Source organism: Jaculus jaculus, chromosome 8 (assembly GCF_020740685.1).
Source record: "Jaculus jaculus isolate mJacJac1 chromosome 8, mJacJac1.mat.Y.cur, whole genome shotgun sequence".
NCBI classification, from domain to species: Eukaryota; Metazoa; Chordata; class Mammalia; order Rodentia; family Dipodidae; genus Jaculus; species Jaculus jaculus.
Genome location: NC_059109.1, coordinates 125,809,667 through 125,833,826, shown reverse-complemented (window position 1 = coordinate 125,833,826; position 24,160 = coordinate 125,809,667). Strand labels below are relative to the sequence as shown.

Here is a 24,160-nt window from a genome sequence, read left to right as displayed (position 1 = left end):
CTCTAGATACATTGGGCCATTTTGTGCATTTGTTACACATTGGTACTGGGGACTCAAGCCCGAGTCCTTATTCTTCACCGTCATGTTTCTTACCTACTAAACCATCTCTCCAGCCTGGAAGTTTTTTTTTTCCTTTTCTTTCAAGGTAGGGTCTCACTTTAGCCCATGCTGATCTGGAACTTATTCCATAGTCCCATGCTGTTGACCTTAAACTTACAACAATCCTACCTCTGTCTCCTGAATACTGGGACTAAAGACATTTACCACCAAGCCTGGCTTTTTTTCCTAGTGTTTCGAGGTAGGGTCTTAATCTAGCCTAGGCTGACTTGGAATTCACTAAGTAGTCTCAGGGTGGCCTCAAACTCATAGTGATCCTTCAACCTCTGCCTCCTGAGTGCTGGGATTAAAGGCGTGCACCTCCATGACTGGTTCTTTTATTTGAGGCAAGATCTCAAGCTAGCTCAGGCTGATCTGGAACTCACTTTGTAGTCCCAGGCTGGGAACTTAAGTCATCCAACCTCACCTCCCAAGTGCTTGTAACATTAGGTTAATAGCCAGGTGTGGTGGCATATGCCTTTAATCCCAGCACTTGGGAGGCAGAGGTAGGAGGATTGCCATGAGTCTGAGGTCACCCTTAAACTACATAGTGATTTCTACGTTAGCTTGGGCTAGAGTGAGACCCTATCTTGAAAAACCAAAACAAAAACAGCCGGGTGTGGTGGCACACACCTTTAATCCCAGCACTTGGGAGACAGAGGTAGGTAAATCACCACGAGTTTGAGGTCACCCTGAGAGCACATAGTGAATTCCAGGTCAGCCTTGGCTAGAGTGAGACCCTACCTTTAAAAAAAAATCATTGGGTTAGGGATGGAGAGATGGCTTAGTGGTTAAGGCATATGCCTAAGGACTGAGGTTCGATTCTCCAGTGCCCATGTAAGCCAGATGCACATGGTGGCACATGCATTTGGAGTTCGTCTGCAGTTGCTAGAGGAACTGGCATGCCCAATCTCACTCTGACTCTAATAAATAAAAATAAATCTTAAAAAAAAAAAATCATTGGGGGCTGGGGAGATGGCTTAGTGGTTAAGCACTTGCCTGTGAAGCCTAAGGACCCCGGTTTGAGGCTCAATTCCCCAGGACCCACATTAGCCAGATGCACAAGGGGGCACATGCATCTGGAGTTCGTTTGCAGTTGTTGGAAACCCTGGCATACCCATTCTCTCTCTTTTTCTATCTGCCTCTTTCTCTCTGTCACTCTCAAATAAATAAATAAAAATGAACAAAAAAAAATAATTGGGTTAATGTGAAAGCCAATACAATTTTTTTTTTAGTTTTGTATAAACCTCCATGGGATTAGTCATTACATATTATTTTCATTTTACTTTAAAAAAAATTTATTTTTTAGGAGCAACAGAAAGAGAGAGAATGGGTGCATTAGGGCCTCCAGCCACTGCAAAGTAACTCCAGATACAGGCACTACCTTGTGCTTCTGGCTTACGTGGGTCCTGGGAATTGAGCCTCGAACTGGGGTCCTTAGGCTTCATAGGCAAGTGCTTAACCGCTAAGCCATCTCTCCAGCCCATGCCATAACATTTTATAACATCCTTAATTGGGGAAGTGATGCCAGGCTGACAGGCTTTGCAAGCAAGCACCTTTAGAGCCTTGAGCTATCTTCCCACCCAACAATTCTTGGCTGGAAAGAAAGAAAAAAGTTAGATAGGCAAGAACAGTATTCCTGCTTGGTTTGCTAGAGCCCAAAATGGAGGGAGATTAGGTGGCTCCATCCTCATTTTCTAGCCCTTGATCTTCTGCCAGGTCCCTGGAGGCAGAGGGCACAGCAAGCTCACCACCTGTGTTTATTACAAACTGTTTAATTGCTTCTTATACTAATAACTTTAAAATACAGAACCGCATTCCAGTCTGGGGGTGCTCTGCAGTGAGTCACTACAAACTAGCTCATGCATAGCTTAATGCTGCTAAGGTCCATGTAGGCGAGCTGCCCCAGTGGTCTCAGCCAGGTGGGGAAGAGGGTCCTGGAGGCTTCAGGTCTGTGGAGGTGCTTCAACAGCACGGTGGTCGTTCTCTGTCCGTAGTGTCTCCATGTACTTTCGCATCTTCTCGACCATCCAGGAGGGTAGGACGAAGGATTTCAGCTCCTCTAACTTCAGGTCCAGGCATCCTCTAGAAGAGACGTTGGAAAGAGAAGATGTAGGCCCAGCCACGTCCCAGCAGCGGCTTTGTGGCAGATGGGAGGGCAGGGGAGGTTGTACCTGTAGTCATCACTGGCAGCAAGGTCGCGGATGTCCTCCTCGATAAGGAGGTAGGCCTAGAGCAGAAACAAGGCGTGATTCACTTTACTCCAACTCAGCAACGTTCTAGTAAACAGCTGTCTACTGAAAGGCTGGGAGACTGGGGACTGTTTGATTATCTTTTTGTGATGCTAAGACTCAATCCCAGGACCTCACAACTGCTAGACAAGCACTTTACCACTGAGGTACAACTCAATCTCTCCTTCCATCCCCCACTTTAAAAAAATATATATATTTTTTGTAATTTTTAAATTCATTTTTATTTATTTAGTTGCGAGTGACAGAGAAAGAGGCAGATAGAGAGAGAGAGAGAGAGAGAGAGAGAGAGAATGGGCAGACCAGGGCCTCCAGCCACTGCAAACGAACTCCAGACGTGTGCGCCACCTTGTGCATCTGGCTTACATGGGTCCTGGGGAAATGAGCCTTGAATTGGGGTCCTTAAGCTTCACAGGCAAGCACTTAACTGCTAAGCCATCTCTCCAGCCCTGTTTTTTGTTTTTTCAAGGATGGGTCTCACTCCAGCCCAGGCTGACCAGGAATTCACTATGTAGTCTCAGGGTGGCCTCGAACTCATCACAATCCTTCTACCTCTGCCTCCCAAGTGCTGGGATTATAGACATGTACTACCACATCTGGCAGAAATCTTTTTTTTTTTTTTTTCTTTTCTTAATTTATTTACTTGAGAAACAGAGATAGAGAAAGAATGGGTGCCTCAGAGCCTCTAGCCACTGGAAACAAACTAGATGCATGCACCACCTTGTGCCATCTTGCTTACATGGGTATTAAACCTGGGTCCTTGGTTTCACAGGCAAGTGCCTTAGCCGCTAAGCCATCTCTCTAGCCCAGTGGTTAGAAGTCTACATTATTTTGCAAAATAGCGTGGGTAGAGCCACATGATCAAATGTCATTGCCAGAAAGGAGATAGCAAGCACACGGGTTTGCAAGGCTACATGTGATGGAAAAGACCTCCACCTCCTCAGGATACAACAATGTAGAGGTGAGACCTCTCCCAGTGGGGATGAGTCTGGAAGGTGCTGCCAAATTTGGCAAACATCCCATTGTTCCTGCTAACTCCTACTGGGCTGAGCAGAGTCCACACAGCTGTGTCTGGGAAGATCAATGAAGAAAATAAAATGGGAGAACCAAGAGTCTTGTCATTACTTTTCCTATATACAGTTAACATGATCTAAACATGTGGTCTTGGAGAAATGTGGGAGAGAGAGAGGGAGTTAGCTCCAGTGACGGGGAAGAGAATTCAAGAATGTCAGTCTCCTTGTTAGCATGAAGGAATGACACATAAGTTTCCCTTCTCACATTTTTCAGGTTCAGGGCATCTCTAAATGTGGAGGTAAGCTTTCACTCAGAGCCAGAATCTTCGTCCCTGGGCTGGGAGGGTCCTTGGCAGTGGTACATACAGATAATGCTCACCATCTTTCCTCCTGTTGCCCGCATGTGATGCTGTTCAGCCAGCCAGTGCTTGTCCTGTGGGTCAGCTGCGTACTGTGAGGGGTAAAGGTAAAAGGAGACATGCATTTAAGTGGGAGGAATTTTTTTTTTTGGCCACTGCAAAGGAACTCCAGATTCATGTGCCCCTTGTGCATCTGGCTTACATAGGTCCTAGGGAATCGAACCTGTGTCCTTTGGCTTTGCAGGCAAACTGCTAAGCCATCTCTCCAGCCCTCTTTTTGTTTTTCCAAGATAGGGTCTTGCTCTAGCCCAGGATGGCCTCAAACTCACATTGATCCTCCTACTTCTGCCTCCCAAGTGCTGGAACTAAAGGTGTGGGTCATCACACCCAGCCTCAATAATCTTTCAGTCTATTTGGTTTACTAATTCCTTGAGCTCAAGATGAGCCAAGCCCAGTTCCCAGAGATTTATTATACTTCTATTCCCCATCACCTTCCTTTCTGTAAACAGCATCCCTGGCAGCTGATGTGGCTAAGGAGTGGTATCTAAGAGCCTCTCTTTGATCCTCCTACCTCTGTCTCCTATCACCAAGCTCAGCTTTAAGCAATACAGTTTTAAACTGGGCATGGTGGCTCAAGTTCATAATCACAGCTTTTGGGAGGGTGAGGCAGGATAGTTTGAGTTTGAGGCCAACCTAGTCTACATAGTGAGTCCAAGTCAGTCTGGACTACCTTGAGAATTTGCCCCAACTCCCATCTCCCAAAACCCCCACCAAAAATCAGAGACACACACACACAAAATTCAGAGACACCTTATATATGAGTGCAGGTAAAGGAGCATTATGCAGGGCTGGGAAGATAGCTCAGTGGTTAAGGGTGTTGGCTTACAAAGCCTAATGGCTTGGCTTCAGTTCCCCCAGTACCCATGTAAAGCCAGATTCACAAAGTGGCACATGTATCTGAAATTTGTTTGCAGTGGCAGGAGGCCTTGTTGTGCCCATTCTCTTTCTCTGCCTCTTCCACTATTTGTCAAATAAAAATGTTTAAAAACTTAAGGAAGCCAGGCATGATATGGTGATGCATGCCTTTAATCACAGCACTTGGGAGGCAGAGGTAGGTGGATTGTCCTGAGTTCGAGGCTACTTGAGAATACATAGTGAATTCCAGGTCAACCTGGGTTAGAGTGAGACCTTACCTTGAAAAACCAAAACCAAACCAAACCAAACCAAACCAAAAAACATTAAGAGCTGGAGAGATTGCTCAGTGGTTAAGGCACTCGCCTGCAAAGCCTAACAACCTGGGCTCGATTCCCCAGTGCCCACGTCAAGCAAGATACACAAGGTGGGGCATGCATCTGGAGTTTTGTCTGTTTCTTTCTTTTTTTTTTTTTTTTTTGGTTTTTCAAGGCAGGGTCTCGCTCTTGCTCAGGCTGACCTGGAATTCACTGTGTAGTCTCAGGGTGGCCTTGAACTCATGATAATCCTCCCGAGTGCTGGGATTAAAGGCATGGCTTGCATCTGAAGTTTCTGTGCAGCAGCTAGAGGCTCTGTTGTGCCCATTCTCTGTCTCTCTTCAATCTCTCTCTCTCGCAAATAAATAAAGAAAAATATTTAATAAAAAGAAATAAAAAAAAGGAGCATCATGTAAGCAAACTAGTTCTGGAGTTTGAGGAATGAGGTTTAAACTCTAATCACAACCACAAACATACATACATACATACATACATACATACATATATATATATTTGTTTGCTTGCTTTTTTTTGAGGTAGGGTCTCACTCTGACCCAGGCTGACCTGGAATTCACTATGTAGTCTCAAAGTGGCCTCAAACTCATAGTAATCCTCCTACCTCTGGCTCCCAAATTCTGAGATTAAAGGTGTGCACTACCACACCCAGCTAAAGAAATAGTTTTTATAAAGTTTTTTTTTTTTAAGCTTATTTTGTTTATTTATTTGCAAGAGAGAGACAGCATATGGGCGCACCAAGACCTTCAGCCTCTGCAAATGAACTCCAGACGCATGTGCCACCTTGTGCATCTGGTTTATGTGGGTCCTGGGGAATTGAACCTGGGTCCTTTGGCTTTGCAGAAAGTACCTTAACTGCTAAGCCATCTCTCTAGCCCCACAACCATTTTAAAAATACTTCATTTATTTATTTGACAGACAGAGGAAGAGAGACAGATAAGAGAAAGAGAATGAGCACACCAGAGCCTCCAACCACTATGACCAAACTCTAGACACATGCACCAACTTGTGTATCTGGCTTCTGTGGACACTGGGAAATTGAACGTGGGTCCTTAGGCTTTCCAGGCAAGTGCCTTAACCACTAAGCCAACTCTCCAGACCCCTCAACCACTTTCATACTATTTTTTCTTTTTGGCTTTTCAAGGTAGGGTCTCACTATAATTCAGGCTGACCTAGAATTCACTATGTAGTAATCTCAGGGTGGCTTTGAGCTCTCAGTGATCCTCCTACCTCTGCCTTTCAAGTGCTAGAATTAAAGGTGTGTACCACCACACCCGGCTTAAAATATTTTTAATTCAAATATTGATTTGTGTTTGAGGCAGAGAGAGAAATATATATAGAGATAATGGGTGCACCAGGGCCTTCAGCAACTGTAAACAAGCTGCAGATACATATGCCACCTTGTACAACTGGCTTACATGGGTACTTGGAATCAAACCTGGATTCTTAGGCTTCATAGGCAAATGCTAAGCCATCTCTCCAACCCCACAACCACTTTTTACATAGTGTACTAAGCCTGGGCAGTAATTTCCTTGAGACTCAGTTTCATAGTTTGTAAAATGTAGAATACTGCGGGCCAAGGTTGAGTATGAATGTAACCTAGTACTTGGGAGATGGAGACAGGAAGACTAGCAGTCTGAGGCCAGCCTAAGCTATCTAAGACAGTGTCTCAAAAAAAAAAAAAAAAAAAAAATGACCCAGGTTCAATTCCCCAGGACCCACATAAACCAGATGCACAAGGTGGCACATGCATCTGGAGTTCACTAAGAGGGTCTCACTGTAGCCCAGGCTGACCTGGAATTCACTATGGAGTCTCAGGGTGGCCTTGAATTCACGGCGATCCTCCTACCTCTGCCTCCTGAGTACTGGGATTAAAGGCGTGAGCCACCATGCCCGGCTCTTTTTGGTTTTATTATACAGGGTCTCACGTAGTCTAAACTGGCTTCAAATTCATTATGTAGATGAGACTGGCCTTGAACAACTGATCCTTTAACCACTACTTCCCAAGTGCTAGGCATGTACCCCTGTACTTGCCCTTTTTTTGTTAGAGGTGGAGGGTTGAGATAGGTTATCTCTATCTCAAAAACTCACTATGTAGACCAGAATGGCCTCAAGCTTGTGATCCACCTGCATCTGTCTTCCAACTATTAGTATTGCAAACATGTGCTAACACACATGGCTGTACATTCATTTATACCTCTAGTACTTTGTGAGGGAGTTGTCAGCATGTAATAGGCACTCCACAAATGTTTGTGAGAAAAATGAATGACTTCTTGAAGTTGAGAATGCCCCGAACAACTGGCTGACCCTCCTGCTGCATGTCCCACATACTGGATTACAGATGTGTGCCACCATGTCAGGCTAAAAGAGCTTGTATTTGTATAATTAAAAAGTGTGAAAAAGAAGAAAAGCTGGGCATAGTGGTATGTGCCTGTGATCCCAACACAAGTAATCTTGTCTCAGCTTCCTCAATACTGGCCCATATCACTGAACCTGGTTAAGCTACCTATTACTTTTTTTCCCCGCTTTGGTTTTTCAAGGTAGGGTCTCACACTAACCCAGGATGACCTGGAATTTACTATGTAGTCTCAGGGTAACTTTGAACTCACAGTGATCCTCCTACCTCTGCCTCCTGAGTGTTGGGATTAAAGGTGTGTACCACCACGGCCAATTTAAGACACCTATCTTAAGGGACAGCTCCATGAAATAATTTAAGTATAGATCCTAAAACTGTGCTTGGCACACAACAGCTAAGAGAGGGAAGTAGGTACTATTACAGAGGCACATATATGTTGGGTAATGGCAAAAAGTAATGGGAAGTGGTAGAGAAGAAACTAGAAACCAGATATTCTTATTCCCAGAGCAATGTGGCAACTGTCTCTGTGCAGTTCCTTCCCAAAGTGGACTACTCCCCTTTCAATGATCTGCCTACCCCTTCCAGCACTCACCTACCTTAAAGAGGTGTGGGTGCTTAATGTAGATTCTTCCTCTGGTACCCCCCATTCCTAGGGCCCTGAAAAACAAAAGGCATGGTGTATGGATTACAGAAGGTACAGCCCTAGCAGTGGGCTCTTGAGCTCCCTCCCCTCCCCCCGCAGCAAGGCCCTCAGACTTACTTGTTGGCTCGAGACCCCAACACAAAGGTGGTAGATTCATTCAGCCGAGCTGGGTCCCACTATGTAAAAACAGAAGTGAGACAGGGCGAGGTTTAATGTGTTGGGCAGAGAAGCCTAACTCTTCCCTTTCCTTGTCATCATCCTTATCCATTATAAAACAGCTTATGCAGGAAATGGAGTACTTGCAATACGCTAGGCCCTGTGCAAGATGCTGAAGATATAGCGATGAATATGACAGTTTTCCCTGTTTTCAGACAGATACACTGAAATCAGAGCACAGTGTGATGATGGAGCAATCACGTGGCTGGATGCTGGGCATGAGGTGCCAAAGGGGTATAACTAGAATCTCTCTTGAAGAGATAATCTCTGCTGGGCGTGGTGGTGTGCGCCTCTAATCCCAGCATTTGGGAGGCAGAGGTAGGCGGATCACCAGAAGTTCAAGGCTACCCTGAGACTACATAGAGAACTCCAAGTCAGCCTGGGCTCGAGCGAGCGAGACCTTACCTCAAAAACAAAACAAGGCCAGGTATGGTGGCGCATGCCTTTAATCCCAGCACTCAAGAGGCACAGGTGGGAGGATCGCCGTGAGTTCAAGGCCACCCTGAGACTACATAGTGAATTCCAGGTCACCCTGAGCTACAGCAAGACCCTACCTCAAACAAAAAAACCCCAAACAAAATCCATCAAAATAGTTACTTCAAAAGGAGTAGAGGAGAGAAAGGGCATTCCAGACAGGGGGCAAGTGACATTTAGCTTGACATGTTGTAGAAACTGCAGCACTTTCTGTCACTAAAGAAGAAAGGCCAAGCGTGGTGGTGCACATCTATAATCCCAGTACTCAGGAGGCCGAGGCAGGAGGATTACCATGAGTTCAAGGGCACCCTGAGACTACATAGTGAATTCCAGGTCAGCCTGACCTAGAGTGAGACCCTGCCTCGAAAAAACAAAAAAACACATGTCAATGGGGAACCACAGGCGGCTTTAACGACAGCTCACTCTTCCAGCACTGTGGACAGTGAATCTGGAGGGGCACTGGGCAGGCAGGAACAGCTGCTATAACAAAGCTGAACTGAAAGCAGACAAGGGCCTGAGCTACAGCAGCAGTGAGGATGAAGAGGAGGGAATAGGAAGCAAAGTACGTTCACTCTCCAGGTAGAAGCATTCAGGGCTTGACTGGCTATAGGGAGAGGTAAGGGAAGGGAACAAGGGAAGAAAAGTCTTGGAGTAGGCTGGGAATATACTGCAGAGGTATGAGCACTTGCTGACCAGGCACAAGGCCCTGGGTTCAATTCCTAGCACTGTAAACAATAATCCCTAGGAATATAAGCAATACCACAACAAAACATAGAACACAGCCTGTCACATACCTATAACACTAGCACCTGCAAGGCTGAGGAAGATCAAGATTAAAAAAAAAATATATATATATTGAGAAAGAAAGAGAGAGCAAGCAAGCATGAATTGGTGCACCATGGCCTCAGTCACTGCAATGGAACTCCAGACGCTTGTGCCATCTAGTGGTCATGTGTGACCTTGTGCTTGCCTCACCTTTGTGCATCTGGTTTATGTGGGATCTGGGGAGTCAAACATGGGTCCTTAGGCTTCACAGGCAAGTGCCTTAACCGCTAAGCCATCTCTCCAGCCCCTAAAAATATTTTTATCTATCTGCCAGGAGAGAGATTGAGTATGGGCATGAGAGGGCCTTCTGCCACTGCATACAAATTCCAGGTGCATGTGCCACCTGGCTTTATGTGGGTACTGGGGAATCGAACCCAGGCTGTCAGGCTTTGCAAGCAAGCACTTTAACTGCTGAGCCATCTTCCTAGCCCAAGGGTCACTATTTTTAGGCTCAGCCTCTGCTATGTCCTGAGGCCTTGTCTCAAACAAAGGTCTCTAAGACAACACTGGTTTGAATTTTGGGCATGCTGTGGTGAGCTTGTTTGCAGGTTCTGGCAGGGGCACAGTTAGTTATACACCTCTGACCAAAGAAAGACCCTGCTCTATCAGGGAGGGTCCTCCTTTCTACCGACAGTGAAGGTCTGAACAAGGTGTGGTGGTGCATGCCTTTAATCCCAGCACTCTGGGCTAGAATGGGACTCTGCCAAGCCAGGACAAGACAAAACAACAGCAAAATGTGTGTAGTTAACAAGGACAGGGATACTTTTATCTAATACAATAGTTTTCCACATCTGAAGAAAGGATTCTGATCATAAAAGAGCTCGCAAAAATGTCCTGGAAGATAGAGCCATAAAAATAAATGTCCTGGAGGAAGCAGAGGCTAAGGGTGTCAAAACAGTCTGGGTCCATCAGTTACTGTAAGTGTGACTGGGCAAGACTATTATGTTGAGAGTACGAGAAAACTAGAGACCGTTGGGCGATTTCTGCCCAAAGGGAAGTGAGCAGGAAAGGAAGCTCCTCACTACAGAACAGTAACAGAATCTACCTGCTAACTGTGGTCATGATGAAAGGAGAGAACGCACACAGCCAGGACTTAAGGTACTGTGCTGCTCACACATTAAGACTTAGGGTAGTAAGTAGCCAGGCGTGGTGGCGCATGTTTTTAATCCCAGCACTTGGGAGGCAGAGGTAGGAGGATCGCTGTGAGTCCAAGGCCACCCTGAGACGACATAGTGAATTCCAGGTCAGCCTGGACTAGAGTGAAACCTTACCTCGAAAAACAAAAGACTTAGGGTAGTGTGCTGCTCACACCCTCAGCAATGAGTGAAGAAGCAGTGAAACAACCAACCTCCCCTTTCTGTTAGAGACTTTAAAAATTATTATTATTTTTGTTTTTTTTTCAATGTATGGTCTCACTCTAGCTCAGGATGCTTTGGAACTCACTCTGTGGTCCCATGTTGGCCTTGAACTCATGGAGATTTTCCTACCCCTGCAACCCAAATGCTGGGGTTAAAGGTGTGTGTCACCATGCCCAGCCTAAAAAGTTATTATTTTAAAAAACATTTTACTTTTTAAATATTTAATTAATCTATTTATGAGAGAGAATGGAACCTGGGTCCTTTGGCTTTGCAGGTAAGTGCCTTAGCTGCTAAGCCATCTTTTCAGGCCTAGATTTTTTTCTTTAGTCACACTGGGGATTCAACCCAGGGCCTCATATGTGCTAGGCCACGTGCTCCCACTGGACTACATCCTTGGTCGGCTCTCTATCTAGCTTTTAGCTAAGCCCAAGTTCTTGGGATGCTCTCAGAAGGCTGGAGTGGCCAGAGGTAGTGATGAGGAAGATCGCTCTTGGATGGTGTGAACACATCTTAAATCACTCTAATCTCTGTCCCTCATGGGGGCCCCTGTGTCTTGGTCACCATCATGTTCACGTAAGCATACCTTGGGGCCTTCTCTGCGAACTGGCTCACAGGATTTTGGCTTCCATCTGCTTAGGAGGAAAGAAGACAGGTGAATCCTTCAAGCGATGGGGGTGGGCTGGGGAACTGAGGCTGGAAGAAAGCCTCGTACTGTCACTTTAGCAGTGGGTGAATGTCTTTCTGACAACTCATTAGAGGTACAGAGGGCAACAAAAGTCACCCTAGCGCTGGCTCTGACATGACCTAATGTAGCAGCAGCAGCAGCCCTGCCCGTCCTGTGTCTAGCAAATTTAAAATACTTCAGAAAGGAGCCAAGTCTAAGGGCGGATGGTTAATACGACTACAGCTCCCAGGCCCACATCCCTTTCTAGGCCAGCGTGGGCTTTCCTGCTTTACACAGTCATTGTCCATATAGAGTCTGTGTGTGTGCGTGGGGGGGGGGAGGGTCACATGCACATGTGTGTGTGAGTGCAGGTACACACATGCCATGGTGTGCACCGAGGTCAGAGGATAACTTTGAGTGTCAATCCTTGCCTTCTACATTGAGGCAGGTTTTGTTCTCACTGTTGTTCAACTCTGCGTTCACCATGCTAGCTGGCCTGTGAACTTCCAGGAAATCCTCCTGCTTCTGCCTCCCTTTTCAGCACAGCTGCACTGGGATTGCAGAGGCCCACCATAGACCTGGCGCGTGTGCACACACGTGTGTGTGTGTGTGTGGGGGGCATCGATGGATGTGTGCACACCAGGGTCTTCTGACACTACAAATAAATGCCCATCTGGTTTTATGTGGCTCCTTCCCCTCCCTTTCTTTCTACTTTTATTTATTTTTTACATTTTATCTACCTATTTTATTTACTTGAGACAGAGAAAGGGAGAGAGAAAGAGTGAGAATGGATGCGCCAGGGCCTGCAGCCACTGCAAACAAACTACAGATGCATGCACCACCATGTGCATTTGGCTTATGTAGGACCTGGAGAATCGAACCTGGGTCTTTAGGCTTCGCAAGCATAGACCTTTACTGCTAAGTCATCTCTCCAGCCCTTATTTATTTATTTAGTTTTGGTTTTTCAAGGTAGGGTCTCACCCTAGCCCAGGCTGACCAGGAATTCACTATGTAGTCTCAGGGTGGCCTCAAACTCACCTTGATCCTCCTGCCGCTGTCTCCAAAGTGCTGGGATTAAAGGCGTGCGCCACCACTCCCCTCATTCTATCTTTTTTTAAGACAAGATCTCACTGTAGCCCAGGCTGATCTGGAAATCACTCTGTATCTCCCAGGCTGGCCTCAAACTCAGTCTTCCAACCTCAGGCTCCTGAGTGCTTGGCCTAAAGGCATGCACCACCAACTCTACTTCTTTATCTGCTAAGTGACTTGTACATTATTTAGAGGATGGATGTAAGCCAGTATTTAGACCAGCTATAAACATTCAGTATATATTAACAACTTTGGTGTTACAATCAAGCTGGGCTGAACTGTTCTGGGACAAAACCAATAAAAAACTGCTTTCTCACTGCCCCCTTCACTACCTCCACACAAGGGTGATGTTCTTTCATGATAGCTTAGACAGACGGATCTGACAGAATGTTGGCCTTTTCCCCTCCAGGGCCACCCCCTCTCTCAGCTCCTTTTGGCCCTTACTAGAGTGGTGGCCCCTACTTACACCATGCCAGCAGCTCCCCGGTCATTTGACAGGATGTGTCCAGGCGGCCGGCCTTTCCTCTGCCACAAAGAACAACTGTCAGAGCCCTGACCCTATGGGACACCCTCTCTTACACCTTATCTGGCTGGCCCAGGGTCACTTGGTGAAGATGGGTTTTCACACAGGAAACACGCTTGGGAGGGAGGAGGAATGTGACTGTTTCTAGGGTTCTCACTGAGTAAGCCTAGACAAGTACAGAGGCAGATGAAAACCACTACCCTCTTCTACAGTGGAGGGCCTCCCCCAACTCAAACAAGGAAACAGCCTACCTTTTTGGGAATGGGGCTTCCCCGATGGGCACACTCCTCTTCTGTCTGCCGGCCACGCTGCAGGAAGAGGGAAGGGGGTGTCAGTGCCTGGAAGCTGCAGTCTGTCTTATGGGGTGCACCTTCCAGCTGCTGCCTGATCCAGACACCTTGCACAGTCCTGGTTCTATTATTATTATTATTATTATTATTATTTTCAAGGTAAGACCTTTCTCTAGTCCAGGCTGACTTGGAATTTACTCTGTAGTCTCAGGGTGGCCTTGAACTCATGGTGAGTGCCACCACACTCAGGCATTTTGTGCTATTATGAGGTATGTGAAAATTTCTTGGGTCCACATGTTTTAACTGCCTCCTAGCCTGGTTGGCCACCCCCTTCAAGGACCCAGGACCCAGGGAGTCTGACCTTCATTCCTGGAAGTTCATGGGCCAACCTTGGTATTACTTTCTCTCCGTCTGAAAACAGCAGCTTAGCCTACAAGGAAAAGACTGAATGTTAACAATCCCTATGTGTGGATAGGCAGTTGTCTCCTTTTTGAAGACATACTCCAAAATGGGTTAAAACTTTTCCATACTAAATACAAAGGCATAGATACATTACCTTTATTATAAAAGTGAGTAAGGAGCCAGGCATGGTGGTGCATGCCTTTAATCCCAGCACTTGGGAGGCAGAGGTAGGAGGATTGCTGAGAGTTTGAGGCCACCCTGAGACTACATAGTTACTTCCAGGTCAGCCTGGACCACAGTGAGACCATACCATGGAAAAAAAAAAAAAAAGAGTAAGGCAGGCATTAATGTATATAACCTTTTAAAAAAATTATTATTTTTTTTTGGGGGGGAGAGAGAGAACTGGCATGCCAGGGCCTCAGCCACTGCAACCGAACTCCAGATGCTTGTGTCTCCTAGTGGGCACGTGTGACCTTGCACTTGCCTCACCTTTGTATATCTGGCTTTTGTGGGATCTGGAGAGTTGAACATGGGTCCTTTGCAAGCAAGCACCTTAACTGCTAAGCCATGTCTCCAGCCCAATCCATTTATAAAAAGTAGCTCTAGCTGGGCGTGATGATGCACACCTTTAATTGCAGCACTAGGGAGGCAGAGGTAAGAGGACTGCCATGTGTTTAAGACCAGCCTGAGACTACATGGCGAATTACAGGTCAGCCTGGGCTACAGCAAGACTCTAACCTTGAAACACCAACCAACCAGCCAACCAACCAAACTAAAAAAAACAAACAAAGCAGACTGGGGGCTGGAGAGATGCCTAACAACTCAGGTTCCATTCCTGAGCACCCACATAAAGCCAGCGGTGCATTCACCAGGAGTTCATTTGCAGTGGCAGGAGGTCCTGATACACCCATTCTTTGCTTGTCTGCCTCTTTATCTCTCTGTTCCCTCCCACCCCAACAAAGGGTTTTCTTCTAGCCCAGGCTTACCTGTAATTTACTATGCAGTCTCAGGGTGGCCTAGAACCCACAATCTTCCTACCTCTGTCTCCTGAGTGATGGGATTAAAGGCGTGTGCCAACCCCCACCAGGATCTCTCTCTCTTAAATAAATAAAAATAAACATAAGCCAGACACATAAAGGTAAGTGCAAGGTTGCACATGCCCACTTGGTGGTGCAAGTGTCTGGAGTGCGCTTGCTGTGGTTGAGGCCCTGGCGCACCAATTCTCTCTAAAAAAATTTTAGCTAGGCATGATGGCGCATGCCTTTAATCTCATCACTTGCGAGGCAGAGGTAGGATAATCAGGGTCAATTTGAGGCTACCTACCTCTGCCTCCCAAGTGCTGGTATTAAAAGGCATACACCACCATGCCCAGCTATATTACTATTTTTAAATTTATTTTTATTTATGTATTATAGAGAAAGGGAGTGAGAGAGAGAGAGAGAGAGAGAGAGACAGAGACAGAGAATGGGCACACCAGGGCCTCTGGAGAATCAAACCCAGGTCTTTAGGCTTTGCAGGCAAGTGCTTTAATCACTAAGCCATTTCTCCAGCCCTATTATTATTTTTTTTTAAAGAACAGTGTTTCCCCACCCCCAAGGTAGGGTTTCACTCTAGCCCAGGCTGACCTGGAATTCACTATGTAGCCTCAGGGTGGCTTCAAACTCACAGCAATCCTCCTAGCTCTACCTCTCAAGTGCTGGGATTAGAGGCGGGCACCACCATGCCCGGCTTTATTTATAATTTTTTAAATAGTTTATTTGAGAGAGAGAAAGGTGAGAGAAAGACAGAGAGTGAGTGTGTGTAGTCCTCCAGGGCTTCCTGCCACTGCAAATGAACACCAGATGCATGCACTACTTTGTTCATCTGGCTTTACATGGGTATTGGAGAATTGAACCTGAGCCATCAGGCTTTGTAAGTGAGTGCCTTTAACTGCTAATCCATCTCTCTAGCCCTAAATACATATGTAGTTTTTGAGAGAGCGAGAAAGAGAATTGGCATGCCATGTCTGCTCTCTAATTGGACTAGAGGCCTGCTGTATGGGAATATGTGCCTGATACTGAAAACTTAATCAAAAGCCTAAGGCAGGGGAAGTCATGTGCCTTAGGGGTATAAAGCCTGCTCTTGTCTGGCTAAATGCATATATTATTCTCACCAAACTGCTCTGAAAGCACTACACTTAATGTTCATATTCATATATTATTGCTACTCTCCCTTTTGGTTAGAGAAGCTTCTCTTTTCAGAGGGCAGTGACCACTGGGATGACCCAAAAGGCAACAGTGCTGAGAAGTGACGGGGGAATGCTTAGCACTGAAACATCTTTATCACACCCTTCAAGGTTCATTCAAAGCCAAAGGATGCAGGTGTCCATCTTGCATCCACAGAATAAGCACATGCATCCCAGGAAAGCTATGAATGAATGTGGCCTGACAACAGCAGGTCACAACGTCAAACGGTTGTATACCCCTATAGCTGGACTCACCTAGGAAGAGGAGATAGGCAGAAGAGTGATCAGAGCTGAACTGCACTCACATGAGGAGCCAAGAAAACTGGAGCAAATCAAGACATTGGAGCCAAGAGGTGTGTTCCAAGAGATATGAAGGGAGCCACTGACAAATGCCACTGAGAAGCTGAGAAAGATGAAGACAGTCATGGTCTACAGGGCTGACAATATGGAGACTACTGGTGTGTGAAGAGGGGTTCTAGTGAAGCGGTGGGGACAAAAGTGAGCAGAAGAGTGAACAGGAGGTGGGGAAGTGAGCCAAGGGCTACTGGCAGCCTTTCTCTTTCTCTTTTTTTTTTCAAGGTAAGGTCTCGCTCTAGCCCAGGCTGACCTGCAATTCACTATGTAGTCTTAGCCTTAAAGTCATAGAGATCCACCTACCTCTGCCTCCCAAGTGCTGGGATTAAAGGCATATGCCACCATGACCAGCTTTCTTTTTTTTTTTTAAAATATATATTTTTTTAATTTGAAGACTTTTTTTTTAGAGTTTATTTTACTTATGAGACAGAGAGAGATAAGACAGAGTGTTCCAGAACCTTCAGCCACTGTAAACAAACTCTAGACACATGTGCTACCTTATGCATCTGGCTTACATGGGTCCTGGGGAATCAAACCTGGATCCTTAGGCTTCACAAATAAGTGCCTTAAACGATAAGCCATTTCTCCAGCCCTAAATTTTTTTAAATTTATTTGAGAGATAGAGAGAGGCAGATAAGCCAAAAAAAAAAAAAAACAAAAACAAAACAAAAAAAAAACACAACACCAACAAAAAAAAGAGGCAGATGGAGAGAATGGGCACACCAGGTTCTGTAAACACTGCAAATGAACTTCAAGCATGTGCCCCCTTCTGCATGTGGCTTAGATAGGTCCTAAAGAATTGAACCTGGGTCCTCTGGCTTTGCAGACAAGCACCTTAATTACTAAGGCATTTTTCCAGCCCTCTCTTTCTTATAAAATATTTTTTATTTATTTGCAAGGAGAGAGAGGGAGGAAGAAGGGAGGGAGGTAGGAAAGGAAGGAGAGAATATGAATGGGTGTGTATCCAGGTCTCCAACTATGGCAAACAAACTCCAGATGCATGCATCAGCTTGTGCATCTGGCTTACATAAGCACCGAGGAATCAAACTTGGGTCCTTTGGCTTTGTTGGCAAGTGCCTTAACAGCTATGCTATCTCTCTAGACCCTTGGCAGCCTTTCTTGATGCCATGACTTGAAAAGGGAAAAGGGACACAGAGTGGCCACTGGATAGCTTGTGTGTTCCAGGGTGGTCTGTCTCTGCCATGGTGAATGAACAAACATAGACCCACAGAAGAAGAGCCTGGAAGACAGCATACCAAAATGTTCATGCAACTCATGACTTAGTGGTGAGACTGAGAAATTTCCATTTTCTTCTTTGTCATTATGTAGTCTACATAGACTTGGTTGGCTTTGAATTTGGGCTGTCCTTCCTGCCTCCTAAGGGCGGCACCACTACTTCCAGAATGTCTATGTTGTTTTGAGGCAGGATGTCAGTTGTAGCCAGGCTGGCCTTGAACTTGCTATGTTGCTCAGGTTGGCCTCTAACTTACCACTGTCTTGCTTTTGCTTCCAGAGTTAGAATTATAGGCATATCCCTTGGCTTGGAAAGCCTACATTCATTCTATTTAATTAATTAAATTGTGTGTGTATGTGTGACAGGGTCTCTTGTTGCTGCAAATGAATGGCGAATTGAATTTGGACCAGCAAGCTTTGCAAACAATCACCTTTAACCACTGAGCCATCTCCCCAGTCCTCCCAAACATACATTATTTGTCTATTTATTTTTTCGAGGCAGGTTCTCATGCTAGTCCAGGCGACTTGGAATTCACTTTGTAGTGCAAGGCTAGCATCCTATGTTCCCTCTTAAGAGCCAGAATTAAAGGCATGTGCTGCCATACTTGCCTAAGTATGTACGTGTGTGTGTATGTATATATATATTTGTATTTTTAAAAAAAACAGAATGCATTTATTTATATTCATGTATTTATTTATTAATTAAGAGAGAAAGATACAGAGAGAAAAGGAGAAAGAGAGGATGAGTCAGGGCCTCCAGCAAATGAAGTCCAGACGCATGTGCCACCCTGTGCATCTGGCTTATGTGGGCTCTGGGTAAATGAACCTGGGTCCTCAGGCTTCTTAGGCAAGTGTCTCAACTCCTAAGCCATCTCTCCAGCCCCATTTTTTTTTTTTTTCAAGGTAGGGTGTTGGTCTAGCCCAGGCTGACCTGGAATTCACTTGGTACTCTCAGGGTGGCCTCGAACACATAGCGATCTTCCTACCTCTGCCTCCAGAGTGCTGGGATTACAGGCATGTGCCACCATGCCTGGCTAATTCTGTCTCTTGAACCACAATTCTGGTTTCCCTCTTCCGTCCCTCCCTGCCTTTCCCTTCCTCTGTCTCTGCATGTGTGGTATGGTGCAAAGCATACGCACATGTGTGTAGATGCATGCACACACTGTGCATATGCCTGTCAAAGCCAGAGAACAGAGAATTCCTCCTCTACTGTTCCTGTTTCCTTGAGAGGGAGTCTCTTACTGAACCTGGAGCTGCTGCTTGGTCAGGCTGGCTGACCAGAGAGCCCAGCTCTTCTCCTGTCTCTGATCCCCACAGGACTGGGGCTGCAGGCATATGCAGCCATGCCCAGCTGTTTATGTGGATGCTGGAGCTCTAACGCAGGTCCTCAGGCTTGCACAGCTAGCACTCTTACTGGCTGAGCCATTTCCTCAGCCCTGGTTTGCCCTTTCAATGTCTTCCAGCTTTACTGAGGTAAAACTGGCAAAGAGAAATCACACGTATTAAGAAAGTATATGGGTTGGGTGTGGTGGCGCATGCCTTTGACTCCAGCACTCGGGAGGCAGAGGTAGGAGGATCGTCATGGGCTTGAGGCCATCTTGAGACTACAGCCTGGGCTACAGTGAGACCCTATCTCAAAAAACAAAACAAAACAAAACAAAACAAAATGCATGGTCTGGAGATGGCTTAGCAGTTAAAGCACTTGTCTGCAGAGCCTAACAACCTATGTTCAATTCTCCAGGACCCATCTAGAGCCAGATGCACAAAGTGGCACATGCATCTGGAGTTTTACAGCAGCCAGAGGCCCTGACACACCCATTCTCTCTCTGCTTGCAAATAAATAAAAAAGGAAAGTACAATGTGATTATTTAAGTCTGTGTATGTGTGTATTAATTTATTTATGGAGGGAGGGATGGGTGTGTCAAAGCTTCTTGCCACAGCAAATGAACTCCAAGCACCTTATGCATCTGGCTTACATGGTTTCTGGGGAAATCAAACCTGGGTCCTTAGGCTTCACAGGCAAGTGCCTTAACCCACTAAGCCATCTCTCCAGCTCCAATGTGATGACAGGATGTATATATACACTATGACATTATTATAATTAATCCACAGATCCATTACCATAGTCACCATTGTGGATGTGTGCACTGCAGATCCACTCAGCAAATATCAAGTGAATAAGAGCATTAATGACAACTGTCATTATGCTGTGCACCAGTTGTAGACTTGATCCATCTTACAACTAAATGCATGTGCTCTTTGACCAACATTCCCCGACGTCCCAGGTAACCACCATTCAACTCTGCTTCTATGAGTTTGTTATGCACAATCTCTACATCTATAAAACAGGCATAGAAGAATATGTCTGCATGGGGTTTCTTTCTGAGACATAAATAAAAGAATGGCTGTCACCCTACTGGGCATGTCCTAGTTACTTCTCTTCCCTGCCAGTAACAACCCTAAGCCCTATCTGGATATACGTGGCTTACTAAGAACTCTCCCAAGTAACACTGGTGAAAAGACCCCCTTTCCCACCAGTCCCCATGGGCTGGGCCTCGTGCCTCCAGCCTCACCTGTTCCAGGCAGCTCCGACAGGCCTCCTGGATGAGCTGCTCTGCGTCCACCTCCTCCCCGACATTGTCCCGCACGTTCAGTGCTGCCTTCTGGAAGAACTAGAGAAGAGCATTTAGAGGACAAGGTCAGAAGTCTTGCAAGTCTGCACTTCCTAAAGGAAATGGAATAAACCAGCAACTTTTCTCTTGTGCCTTCTCTCTCTCAAATAAATATCCCTGCATGTGTAAGTACATATCCGTGTGCACACACAACTGAGACAACACAGTAACTTTTAACAGTTTAGTATTTCTGGGATTTAATTCTAGTGAATTCTAGCTTTTATTTATTTATTTTTTAAATCTATTATTTTTAGGCAATATTCTGTTTCTCTGTTTTTTGAGACATGTTCTCATGGTAGCCCAGGCTGGCCTCAAGTTCCCTAGATAGGAAAGAATGACCTTGAACCCCTGATTCTCTTTTTTTTAATTTTTTTGTTCATTTTTATTTATTTATTTTTTAATATATATTTTTAAATTTATTTATTTATTTGAGAGCGACAGACACAGAGAGAAAGACAGATAGAGGGAGAGAGAGAGAATGGGCGCGCCAGGGCTTCCCGCCTCTGCAAACGAACTCCAGACGCGTGCGCCCCCTTATGCATCTGGCTAATGTGGGACCTGGGGAACCGAGCCTCGAACCAGGGTCCTTAGGCTTCACAGGCAAGCGCTTAACCGCTAAGCCATCTCTCCAGCCCTATTTATTTATTTGAGTGACAGAGAGAGAGAGAGAGAGAGCGAGCGAGCGAATGGGCGCGCCAGGGCCTCCAGCTACTGCAAACAAACTCCAGATGCGTGCGCCCCCTTGTGTATCTGGCTTAACGTGGGTCCTGGGGAATAGAGCCTCGAACCAGGGTCCTCAGGCTTCACAGGCAAGTGCTTAACCGCTAAGCCATCTCTCCAGCCCCCCGATTCTCTTCCCTTCACCTTTCAGGTTCTGGGATTACAGGTGTACCACCATTTCTGATTTTAAGAAATATTTACTTCAAATATACAGAAAAGTTGAATTGTCCAATAAATATTAATACCTACTATAATGAGGAAATTGGGGTCCTGGGGTGCTTTCTGGAACCCCAAGCCCTGAGTTCATATCTACAAACTAATCAAAGAATTGGCAACTTCAGATTTAAGAGACTGATTTTTAAAATACCACATTTGGCTGGGCATGGTGGCTCATGCCTTTAATCCCAGCACTTGGAAGGCAGAGGTATGGACTGCTGTGAGTTCAAGGCCATCTTGAATACAGAGTGACTGCCAGGTCAGCCTAGGCTAGAGTGAGACCCGACCTTGAACCCCCCCAAAAAAACCCCCACATTTTATTCAGAATTTGCAAAGAAGCACAGAAAGGTGAAGGCTAGAAGAGGAGATAAAGTGGGGAGAAGAGAAGTATACCACGGGGACCCCAAAAACCCATGTGGGCCATGTGTAGCCTAGGAGTCCATGTGACCAGATATGGATCTGGGGAAAACAGAAAGTTCTTGGAGCTCCTGCCATGTGGGGAGTTGGAGGCTCTCCTGGCTGGGCCTCACCTGAGCCTGGGCGGAGCCAGCCCCGGGGCCCAGCCCAGGGAAAAACTCACCCATAGCTGGAAGTTCCCTAGTGGTCAGAAAGATCACAACTGACCTCCCCTGGCAAAGATATTTATTACCTTAGTGTGGTGGGCGGTCTTTTGGCCCAGGTGAACCAGAGGGCCAGCTGGTTGGTTAGGGCTAGGGGCTGTCTCTGGAAAAGATTAGCTCTGGCTGAACTTGATCAACCACAATGTTTAAATCCTATTAAAGACCTCCCTGCCAGGAGGGGTCCTTTGTGGAAAAAACGGTTCTACGGTTCTACTAGGGAGCTAGGCAAGAGATAATTCAGATGATCTTGGATTTTTAGCAAGTGCAAGCTTTCTTGTCCTTTTTACCTTCAGGTCCAGTCACCCTAACTCACCCCCCTCCCCACTACCATCTACAATGTTAAGTCCATAAAAACAGTTTAGGGTCTTCTCAAACCCCTCTTGCCTCCTTGGGCAAGAGCTCTGCATTTCTTCCTGAAGTTCTAGGCTTCTTCATTCCCAGAACCCTGCTCATGCCCCCTCTTGGGCATATGAGCTCTGTCTTCCTTCTTTAAGTTCTACCTTCAATCTTTTTTAAAGCTTTTTCTTGACAACTTTTGTAAATATAGACAATATAACATGATCATTATCCCCTCTTACCACTCCCCTTTTCCTATCGTTACTGCCCCCTCCACTGAATCCCTTCTTTCCAACTATTCTCTCTTCTATTTTGATAGCATCATTTTCCCCTCTTATTACGCAGGTGTTGTGTAGTTAGTGTCAGCCACTGTGAGGTCGTGAATATCAAGGCTATTTTATGTGTGGAAGGCAGCACTGTAAGAAGCCTTCCTCTTCTCTGGGCTCTTACATTCTTTCCATGAGTTCTATCTGTAATCTAATAAGCAAAACCTGTAGACTTAAACCATCAAAAACCATTTTACTGTATTTGCTTCAGTACAACTCCACTTACTCATCTCTCCACCTATCCATCCCATAAGTTTTATGTTACTAAATATTTTTCCCTTTTTTTTTTGTGGAGCTAAGGTTTAAACTTTGTGCCTGATACATGGTAGGCAAGTGTTCTATCAGTGAGCCACAGCTCCATCTATCTATCCATCCATCCACCCATCCATTCATCCACCCACCCACCCACTATCTATCTATCTACCTGCCTACCTACCTGTCATCATCATCTCAGGATAATTTTAGAGCTGGTGTTAGTAAACATCAGCAATGATTCAGATAATGTACGCCAAAATATCATTGAGCATTTTTAGTTTTTGAGACAGGATCTTACTAGGTGGCTCAGGCTGGCTTTGAAAATGTGCTCCTCCTGCCTCTGCCTTCCAAGAGCTGGGAGCACAGTTGTGCGCTACCACACCAGGTCTGTGATTAAGTACATTAGCAGCTGAGATTTGAGAACACTGTCAATGTGCTCCGATGAGCCTCATCAAGAGTGTGACTAGGCAGGCGTTGCAGGAGCGATAATACTCCATTCATTTATGGAGAATTCTGGCAGCTGGGGGAGCGTAGGTTGAAAGAAGTCACTTTTGCAGCTTGAGAGCAGTAATGAAGGCCTGAACCAAGGCAGGGGCAAGGAAGAAGGACATGACTGAAAGACTGAGACATGGACTGTGCAGATCTACTGTCTGTGCAAGATGGAGAAGGCAGTCTCTGGCTTCCACACGAATGACACTCCAAACCTGAGCTCCTGACCTCCTCACATCAAGCCAAAGGCAGCTCCATATTTACAGGTTTCCAGCACAAATAACATGACAGTTGTATACTTCTTTTTTTTCTTTCTTTCTTTCTTTTTTTTTTTTTTTTCCGAGGTAGGGTCTCACTCTAGCCCAGGATGAGCTGGAATTCACTATGCAGTCTTAGTCTCAGAGTGACCCCGAACTCATGGTGATCCTCCTACCTCTGGCTCCAGAGAACTGGGAATAAGGGCGTGTACCAGCACGCCTGGCTCTTCTTCTTTGTCTCAGTAAACCCTCTTGCTACTTATTAATACATACCTCACCTGCCTGTGTCTCTGTATCACTGCCACACTCCAGCTGCTAGCATTACTAGCTGGAAAGGACCAGGTTGCCTAGGAGTCTGCTTTTTTTTTTTTTCTCCGTTTTTCAAGGCAGGGTCTTGCGCTAGCCCACGCTGACCTGGAATTCACTATGTAGTCTCAGGGTGGCCTTGAACTCCCAGCGGTTCTCCTACCTCTGCCTCCGGAGTGCTGGGATTAAAGGCATGCGCCACCACACCTGGCTCTTTTTTTTTCCCCCTGACCTCTTGAGAAGTTGTCTTGTTACGGTTGTCCAGGCCTGCCTCCAACTTCCAATCCTCCTGCCTCAGCCTCCTGAGTAGCTAAACAGGTCACAGCACCTACCGGTAGTGTTCTCTCATAC

At 45.9% G+C, this 24,160-nt stretch overlaps 1 protein-coding gene and 1 non-coding gene across 3 annotated transcripts in view; both read right to left on the bottom strand.

The window, feature by feature from the left end:
- Positions 1–1,855: 1,855 nt before the first annotated feature.
- The window catches only part of Dnttip1 (deoxynucleotidyltransferase terminal interacting protein 1), a 23,753-nt gene continuing 1,448 nt past the window's right edge, over positions 1,856–24,160 (bottom strand). The window contains exons 4-13 of one of the 2 annotated variants that reach the window (XM_045156677.1): positions 20,186–20,284; positions 13,761–13,829; positions 13,361–13,417; positions 13,053–13,111; positions 11,417–11,465; positions 8,078–8,136; positions 7,914–7,974; positions 3,738–3,809; positions 2,271–2,326; positions 1,856–2,181 (exon numbers count right to left, since the gene is read on the bottom strand). In XM_045156677.1, the coding sequence (XP_045012612.1) occupies positions 2,043–2,181; positions 2,271–2,326; positions 3,738–3,809; positions 7,914–7,974; positions 8,078–8,136; positions 11,417–11,465; positions 13,053–13,111; positions 13,361–13,417; positions 13,761–13,829; positions 20,186–20,284 (720 nt within the window). In that variant the 3' untranslated portion in view covers positions 1,856–2,042. The remainder of the gene's footprint in view (positions 2,182–2,270; positions 2,327–3,737; positions 3,810–7,913; positions 7,975–8,077; positions 8,137–11,416; positions 11,466–13,052; positions 13,112–13,360; positions 13,418–13,760; positions 13,830–20,185; positions 20,285–24,160) is intronic. The other variant, XM_045156678.1, reaches the window with a different exon arrangement.
- LOC123463204 lies at positions 22,947–23,027 on the bottom strand. Its single transcript, XR_006638796.1, has one exon. It is a non-coding gene; the product is annotated as a small nucleolar RNA SNORD45 (small nucleolar RNA).